Source organism: Sparus aurata, chromosome 6 (genome assembly GCF_900880675.1).
Source record: "Sparus aurata chromosome 6, fSpaAur1.1, whole genome shotgun sequence".
NCBI classification, from domain to species: Eukaryota; Metazoa; Chordata; class Actinopteri; order Spariformes; family Sparidae; genus Sparus; species Sparus aurata.
Window position 1 is genome coordinate 4,468,858 of NC_044192.1, and position 10,000 is coordinate 4,478,857.

The 10,000-nt window shown below is 39.0% G+C and overlaps 1 protein-coding gene across 1 annotated transcript in view; it reads right to left on the bottom strand.

Annotated features, from left to right (window-relative positions):
• The window catches only part of LOC115583270 (butyrophilin-like protein 10), a 21,171-nt gene that overhangs the window by 10,723 nt on the left and 448 nt on the right, over positions 1 to 10,000 (bottom strand). The window contains exon 2 of the mRNA XM_030419932.1: positions 308 to 634. Within this exon, the coding sequence (XP_030275792.1) occupies positions 308 to 634 (327 nt within the window). The remainder of the gene's footprint in view (positions 1 to 307; positions 635 to 10,000) is intronic.

The following is a 10,000-nucleotide window of genomic DNA, read 5'->3' on the forward strand; positions in this document are numbered from 1 at the left end:
TACATATATATACACATACATATATATATACACATACATATATATATATATATACACACACACACACACACACACACACACACACACACACACAATTACTTTATAAGTGTATGTAGACTTTTGAACATGACTGAGCTGCAGCTCCAATGTGAACATAGGGCCCAGGTTTAAAAATGACTCTGACTTCCAATTGACGGTGTGTGAACCCCAACTTGAACTTGAAAATAACAGTTCTTTAGAACAATAACATGTTCAAAGTTCTGTGTACTGTCATACAGAACATTAACTGTTTAATGAAAACACTCACCAACAACAAGCTCAATGTAGAATGTTTGTCTCGGTTCAAGACGTGGAAAAATGCAGCTGTATTTCCCGCTGTCTGCTTTCTTTGTATTCTGGATCTTTATGGAGGCGTTGCCGTTCTTCAGTTGATCTTGAAAATGTGAGACTCGACCTCTGAACTGATAATCTTGACCTGTGAAGGCGTTGTTGGAATGAATGCCTGAACGATATATGAACACATCCTTCTGACCATCTTTCTTCCAGTCAAAGGTTTTTCCTGTGATGTTCTCCTTGGTGCTGATCAAACAGGGTAAAACAGCATCACTGTCTTCTCCCACGACCACTTTGACACCTGGACATGAAAAATAAAGTAAATTTAATCATGATGTTCAACAGAGAGCTGTCAGGTGAAAACAGTTTACAAGCATGTTGGTTAGTAATCAAATTATTTATATCTCTAAATGTTCCTCCACATCACACCTACTGAAATATTCTCCCTCAGGAGAAGCTTTGATAAATCAGTTTGTGTGACTAATGCAGCTTCAGCATTATTTCAGTGATGACATCATCAGACCTGGATGACCTGGATATGAAAACTGTGTTCAGAAACATTTGAAGAGAGATATTTTCTGATGTGTCTGGAGCTGCTTCTGACCTGCTGACCTGCAGGCTGACAGAACCTCACACTGTCCAAAGAGATATTCACAACGCTGGACAACCTGCAGCCTTTCTTTACACTCTGACTTCTTACTCAGAGTGTAAGCAGGCAGCCAGACTCACTCTTCATCACACGTGAACAGCGATGATTCACAGAACAAACAATATATAATTTACAACCTGCAAGAAATGTGTTTTATGAAATGTGTTTTATAAAAAAGGAAGCCCGAGGCCCGACCCGAACCTGCGGGTCCGGTCGGGTTTGTCAGGCCGGGCCGACCCGTTGAGAACTCTAGTCTGTGATTCTGTTGAATGGTGGTGTGGTGATCAAGTTCTGTTTGTATATTTGCATAGAATACAAATCAACGAGAATGAAGTGAAGGCATTTGAAGTTGTGATCACTGAATAAGTGTGTTTGCAGTCTAACTGATGGAAAAATATTAGTTAAACTCTTGTGTGACATTTTTATATCCCTTTTTTAGTATGGGAAAGGAGATGTCGTTAAACGAATACCAAATCCTGTCTCAGGAGTTGTTGCAGTCTGTTTCCTGTATGGTGCATATATTGTTTAACCTGCATGGAACCACAAACGATAGTTGAAACGAACCCTGCCGCCTGTCATTGAGAATGTGATATGAGAAACATCAACTAAGAAATGTTTGTTCCTCGAAAGTGACTCCTACGCGAGCACTGGGTGTGACCTGTGAAGACGATGCTATAAAAGTTGCTGTTTAACATGATTCTGTGTGGATCTGCAGAGACAGCCTTACAACCTGTTAGTTTGTATGATTGCTCCCCTTGCCGCAAGTAAAAGATTCTTGATCAAGGAACTCTCTTTGGTGATTCTTTCTCTCTGAAGGTTAAGAAAACAGTGTTACTAGAGTTGCAAATTTTTCTGACACTAACAATGAGCACAAACATGTTAAATTAAATCAAAGTAGAACTGGGTCCACTCTCACTGGGCCCAGTTGCTCCGTATAGTGCTGAAGCACAATTGTCCCTCTTACACTGCTCCGCCCCCCAACTGGGCCTGAGCATTGTTGCATTTTAAACATTTTTTTCATTTTTGGGCATTTATCAGATGCTTTTGTCCAAAGCAACTTACAGTAATTCGTATAGGGCTGGGCAATAAAACGATATTTATCGCAATAGACACATGATAAATATCAATAGAAAATACGTTCGATAGAATGAACTCCGTTAGAAACAGGTGATCTGCGAGCGGCGAAATACAGTGTGTGGCCCGGTTGCTGGACGAAAGGTTTATGCATGCATCTCTGTTTACTTTCAATTAAAACTTAACTTAATTTCATACCTCCGTATCCCTACGCATTAGCGCAACGGCCCAGTGGCGCTAATGCGTAGGGATACACTCTGCACTACAAAGCTGAGCGTCTGGGCTGGAGCGGCTCTCTGCTTCTCCAAACTGAAGCTGCACTGATCGGCAATTATGGTAGGGAACAGACCGACAATAGATATATACTTTATATGACCCCTCTTCAAAAAACCAGAACTATCCCATTAACATGTTGTCAAGCAGCAATGTTAGCTTCTACACTATTTAGTCTTCAATTGTGATTCTGAAAACTTGAAAATCTTTTTTTTTTTTTTTTTTAATCTCACCTGTAGTCACCATTTAAAGGGTTATTTTTCAAATTTTACTTGTTTCAAATGGGTAAAAAAAAAAAAGTCAATAATTATCGATATCGACTGATATGAAACACTTAAATCGTGATACATTTTTCAGCCATATCGCCCAGCCCTAAATTCATACATTCATACACTGATGGTGGTGGCTGCCATGCAAGCTGCCGACCAGCACATCAGGAGCACTTTCAGGTTCAGTATATTGCTCTTGGACATGCAGACCAGGGGAATGGAACCAGCAACCCTCTGATAACAAGACACTGGCTCTACCCCTGAGCCACAGCCGCCCCTACCTCTTTGTAGCAGTCGTAGCACAGTTGCACCACAATGGAGAACAACACAGAGACCATGACTGTAACTTTACTGACTTCTTTGTGGAATATTTTAGTAGGGCCCTATAAAATCCGTTTTATTTTTTCCCAATTTCCGTTAAATTTTTTTCCAAATTCCGTTTTTCCATTTAAATTTTGGGAATCCAGTTTTGGTTTGTTTTTTTTACCTTTTACTCTTATTTTACTACTAAAACTGTGTTTCTTTAATGTAAATGACAAGATGTACACAAATTAAATAAAAATGACCTTAAATTTATTGAGGTGACAAACACATCTTCTCAATACTGTACCGTAGAGCAGTGGTTCCCAACCTTTTTTCCTTGAAGCCCCCCTTGCCTGTGTCGAAGAAAAGCCAGGCCCCCCCAACCCCAACCCGCATACACTAAGAATAAAGTGATTAATTACAAACTTTTATTTGCAAAAATAAACAACAGTTGTAGGTTTTTGCTCTTATTCTCCTTGTTTTACAATGTATATAGATACATTTCTTCCTTTTTTGTGTCATCAGGTGTATCACACACAAACACACACACACAGTTTACCTACCTACCTGCCTACCTCATAGGGGTGTTGGTGATAAATAGCTTAATGAATTTAAATGTGGACCAAAAATACGTTCAATTTGGATTATACAGACTTTTGATTATCCAGTTGGGTATGCTATTGGGATTTTATACATTTAATGTGCACAGATATAATTCTGGTAACCTCACAACCTCAGAGCAGACAAAGTTGTGCGCCCCCCCTGCGATCTCTGGCGCCCCCCTAGGGGGGGCCCGGACCCCAGGTTGGGAACCACTGCCGTAGAGTACACTAAAGTGCATCAAAAACATCTGATTTCATCATGTCTTCATACAGTAGTATATTTTGTGTTTTCATGGGTTTAATTTGGGTTTCATTGAATAAAAACATGGTCAGCTCTCAGGCAGATCCAGTAAATGTTTGCATACCAAAATTGTTCTGAAAATTTAAGTTGTAAATATTCAAAAAAAATTTGCAAAGATGACCAACAAAATGAGGAATTATACTCGTGACGTTATGTCAATAAACATACTAACCAGCTAGCAGTGAAAACACCAACCCTCCCCCTGTCCTCTGAGCTAAGAGGGCTGTGGCTAACGGGGCTAGCTAGCTAACAGCAGCTACTGTTAGCAGCAGTTAACAGTCACTCTGATATCATATGCTGATAATATGAATCGGACAGGTGGCTAACTCTCTCGCATTACACCTTCAATTATGATTTCTCAGGTCTCCTTCTTTGCATAACAACACTTCACCTGACACATACAAGTCGTTAGGGAACTGCTCGGCTCTGTACTGAGGGGTTAATGTAGAGTTTCTCAGTTTTTTCGCCAAAGAAGACGGAGCCGTGGGCAGCCGCTTCGCCATGCTTACATTGTTTTGACGGAGGGGGGGTTGGGGGTGGGGACTTGTTGTGCCACCCAGATTTGCTTCCCTCCGTGCAGTTTTCCTCAGACATACGTTCCTTTTCCACATGAAAACAGTGTTTCAGTGAAATTATGTCAAATTCCGCGATATTCGCGTTGAACAATAGATTCCATTTTAATCGATTCCGCCAAATCATAGGGCCCTACTTAAGGTGGTTTTGGTCATTTGTGGGCTGCAAAATTAATTTGTCCTTCAACAGTTTCATTATGATCCAAAAAAACTAAAATATTTTCACATCTTTTAATGGCATGAAAGATCTCTCATATACAGCCATAGCTGTATACTATCGTGATGACTGGACCAACCTGTTTATGTTCACATAATTCATGATATATTCCAGTACTGCCCAAAGGACCTGAGGTCCGTCCACCACAGTCTCAAGAAAACCTTCCTGAACTCATCACTGCTGACTGATGTTAGTAGCTTTTGGAAAAGTCACAGTTTGAAGCAAATAACATGTCTAATAATTATTAATGATGAAGTATAACACATATCTCTATAAAAGCAAGGAATCTCTTTCTGTCTGTCTGTCTGTGTTTGCCTCAAATATCTGGCAAACAGAGACGCGGTAAAAACGGGCTTTTGTCACAAAAGTGTCCAAGCAGCAAGTTTGGTTGTTGAGGAACAGGAAGTTGTGGGAGGGACGTAGGCGGATGATTGACAGGCAACAACGGTCGGTGTGTAGACAGCGATATTGAGAGTTGAGAGATTTGTGACATTTAGCGTGTTTGGAGTGTGTAGTTAGTGTGTTATGTAGTGTTTGGTGTAGTGTGTTTAGTGTGTAGTGGAGTCGTTTTTTTGTTTAATGAGTCGACACAATGAGGAGAAGCTGAATGTGAAGCAGGCAGTGCAGCTCTCAAGGAGCACAGGCAGACCTGAGCATTGCCTGCAATTAAATGTAAATAGTTACATATAACTTGATACATTTTTAAAATGTATGCACATATTTAGCAAACAACAATTTATATTTGCATTATAAGTTAAAAAACAAATGTTTTGTTAAACATATTTGTGGTTTTCACAGTAAGAAAATCTTAACTTTTTCCTAGTCGGATTTTAAGTTTTTTTTTGTGATTTTAGGTCCATTGTGTAGGAACACATGCCTTTGTCTCTGCATCTTAAAGTGGTCTCATTTCGGCCATGATTACCTTTAACCCAAATCAACTCCTTTTTCCAGCATTTGGGACTGAAAGCCCCATATCCTGGCCTGGCAAATTCCTCTCCTCTCCACAGAGTGGGAAGATGTTGTTTTTCTTGCAATAAACAGATCACCAGAGATCTTCTTTGTAATTTACAACGACAAAGCACATCTGGTCTGTTCCTCTTCCTCCAAAGAAGATGAACCACTTTTCCTAAGGTCAAACAAGGTCAAGCCCGATGGAGTTTTCTTTGGTCACACCAAAAGGAAGAAGGACTGGTTTCTAACATAGATGTGGTGATTTAAGATGTTTTACTCTACGTTTCTCTCCCTCTGGAACATTCTCCAGTGGGGGAAGGCTTAATGGGGAACCTTATCTGTGTGTTCTTCTCCTCACATGTCCAACTGTTATTTACGACCGTTGTTGTTCCTGGGTCTGACATACCATTCGCCCTTTCAGTCTTCTGTTCTCACCCAAAAGTCCTAAATAATAAATAAACTACATCTCAATTTCTTAAATTTAACGGATCCCGAAAAAGAGTAAGAAGGTCATTCAACAAATCTTTATTATGTTATTGTGAAGCCCAAATGAAGTTTATTACTCAATAAGTTTGAGGTCAACAGAAACCCCTCCCCTTTGTCGAGGGAGGAGAGATTTGAAGATCATCATTCCTTGTGTAATACTTGTATTATTTACCAGTTAAATGTCTGATATGTTTTGTTAAAGATAGAACTACAAGGAATATGTATAAGTCCTTGGTTCTACTGTGTATTGTATACTTTATTGTCATATGTTGTATACTTAAGTGCTTCATGTCTTAATCAGGTTATAATTCTTTTGAATGACAAATGATCATTATCATGTTGCATCTTTTCACGAAGACAAAAATTCGACTTTTAAGATGGTGAAGTTTTGGGAAGGTTAAAACACGATTTCAAAATGTTAAATACAATAGTATAGTTAGATTAACTTTTGGGAGCCTCAACTCAGATCACAGGAGGTGTGACACTGTCAGCCAGCCCCTGCTACAGGTCATAAAAAGAGACACTCTCCCCTTCTCATGTAGGGCCCTATGAAATCCGTTTTATTTTTTCCCAAATTCCGTTTTGTTTTTTCCCAAATTCCGTTTTTTCCGTTTTAATTTTTGGGAATTCCGTTTTTTCCGTTTTAATTTTTGGGAATCCTGATTTACTCTTATTATACTACCAAAAACAGTGTGTTTTTAATGTAAATAATTCAAATGTACACAAATTAAATAGAAATTACCTTAAATTAATTGAGGGGACAAACATATTTCCTCAATACTGTACCGTACAGTACAGTAAAGTGCATCAAAAATATTTTGACTTCATCATGTCTTCATACAGTAGTATATTTTGTGTTTGTATGGGTTTCATTGAATAAAAACATGGTCAGCTCTCAGGCAGATCCAGAAAAGCCTCCCAGCCCAGGCAGAGTCAGCTAAGGGGGCTGTGGCTAACGGGGCCAGCTAGCTAACAGCAGCTACTGTTAGCAGCAGTTAACAGTCACTCTGGTATTATATGCCAATAATATGAATCGGACAGGTGGCTAACTCTGACGCATTACATCTTTAATTATGATTTCTCAGGTCTGCTTCTTTGCAAAACAACAGTTCACCTGACACATACAAGTCGTTCGGGACTGCTCGGCTCTGTACTGAGGGGTAAATGTCAAGTTTCTCAGCTTTTTCGCCGACGAAGACGGAGCCGTGGGCAGGCACTTCGCCATGCTTGCTATGTTTTGACGGGGGAGCTCAGTCTGTGAGGAGGGGGGCGGCGGCGACTTGTTGTGCCACCCAGATTTGGTTCCCCCCGTGCAGTTTTCCCCAGACAAAAGTTCCTCTTCCACACGAGAACAACATTTCAGTGAAATTATGTCAAATTCCGCGATATTCCATGTTAAAAAGTAGATTCCGTTTTAATCGGCCAATTCCGCGATTCCGTCCGCAATTCCGTGATCGCGGAAATCATAGGGCCCTACTCATGCGCTTCTTCTCTCCTCTTCTTCTCCGGACACGCTCTCTCCCTGTCCTCTTCTCCCCCTGCTTCTTCTCCCTCTTCTTTTCTCTTCACTTCTTTGTTTTTCATTTTTATTTTTATTTTTATTTTTAAAGTAATCTTTACTTTTATTTTTGCAACAAGCTCTAAGAAAGCGAATTGAATAACTACTTTAAGTACTCTACTTTTATCCAAGTCTTTAATAGAACAAATTCTTTTCTTTTTGATTTTATACTGTTAAAGTATCACCGCCTGATCCAGAAGAAGTTGAATTAGTGAAAGGATCAGAACTTGAGTACCACTATTTGAAACCACCAAGAAAAGTCTTTTTCAAGACTGTGATCATCTGATGAAGAACGTTGCAAGCCTTGCAAAGAGTCCAACGAAAGAGACTTTGTGTGCTCCCAGCCGAGACCGACTCTGCCCCCAGCGCTCCCAAGGCGGAAAACCCGCTGGGCCTTCGGACCAAGAGTTCCTCAACAGAGTATCGGCCTTCCCTCTGGCTACTGGACCGACGCGCTGTGCCGTGGTCCAACCCAGAACTCTCAAAGAGACCAAGCTTCAGTGCCTCCTGACGCCCAGACAAAACAGGCTGAACGTCTTCATGCAGCTGGATCCACACACGTGAGAATGAGTGGTGTCTAAAGTTCTGACTTCTGTCAAAGTTCTGACTTCTGTCTAAAGTTCTAACCTTTATCCTATGAACTTAAGAAAGTTGAGGTAGGGTCTCGTTAGTATTAAAAGATTACTCCCGTAATATTTAATATATAAAAACCCGACCCTTTAACTTTACCATCTACCGCCGGTCACACGACTTTATTACTTTCCTAATTACAGTCTTTACATTTTCTGTTATATGTTGTTCGTCTAAAATTGTCATGTCTTTTATTTTACCCAAATTATTTAGTCAATAAACATATAATCGTTTGTCTTTGTCTGGAACTTAATTTTAATGTGGAGAACCGATGGATACGTGCAAAGAATTCACTACTTCAGAATATTGAGACTGAATAAATTGATTTTGAATGGACTCTAACTGTCCAAGCTAACTGGTACAGTTAGGTGTTTGGAATAATGTCCTCCGGATTATTCCAATAACTAAACACGGAGGTGGTGCCCCTTTAACAAGTGTAATATTAATTGCTAGTGATTAATAATCATATATATATCAAAGTAGTGTTCGAGCAGTGTCTCCTACATCATATATTTATGGTGCTGCCATGTCAGGACCGCATACCATAGTATCCTACAATTGTGTTAATACAGTATGTCAAAATAAAAAAATAACTGTACAGTCACACATGTGAAGTTGTGCTGAAAATAATGACACCAAGTAAATAGTTTTGAAGTTGAAATATAATGGCAAAATCAAAAAAAATCAAAAACAGCCAGTTTTACCCTGGAATATTGGATTTCACAACAAACCTAAATATCCCTGACGTTCCACCTTCAAACACAGCCTCATTTGGCCATCCATGAAAAAAGCTACTTAATGTCCCACTTTTCTATAGGAATACATTTTTCTTATGGGCACTGCACTAGTAACTATTAATCTCAAATTCATTATCGCATTGATCTATTTAACCTCAGCAGTGTACAACAATGAGGACGCCTAGCAGAGTAGGAGGTGGTAGTGTATAAAAACAAGGCATCCTCTTAATACACACAATGTTAAAAAACATTTTTCCACTGCTGACAAGTTTCGTTATAATATCAAATTAAAGTGAGCAGAAGACAGCCTATTTATGAACTATAAAAGGGATTTAATTTCTGTAACAACATAATGTTTTCCTGCTGTTGCATCTTTGACATTATGAAGTGATGACCTGTCCTTCAGAACTAAAATGAGTCTGCTGAAACATTCCAGCTTTAATTTAGAGGCTTCACAGTGAAAATATTGGATACTGTGGTGAACTCTGCTGTGTTATTGGTCTGAGAAGACTCTTAATGACAGTCTGTTATTTAGATCCACATGATGTTTCCAACTTTATCTTTTATCAATAAGTTTGACTCATTATTCACAACTGAGATGACAAAGTGTTCATATTCAAAGCCACAATCTTTAAAATCCACATTGCAGGCATGAGTTATTAATTTTTGGTTTTATTATTTCTATACGTTTACTAAATGTAGTTTTTTTGTCAGATTGTTATATTTATTTGTTTATTGACAGACTGACCTAATCAATATGAACTCGCCTTCTTTGCTTTTATTTTTAAATCAGTTGTTCCACGATCTTACCGTAATGCCCAGTATATAAACGAATCGCAAATCAACGTGGGTGATGGATGAAGCGCCGTCAGACGAAAGTGAAACTAAATTGTTTAGATTAAAATTGAAACGGACCAAATGTGATTAAATTAGTTCGTCATTCTACAAACAAGATACAGAGAAGAATGTAGTAGAATTAAAATAATTAATAAAGTAGCTATCAGACAGACGGTGGTTTCTTCTATAAAACAATACGATGGTTGAA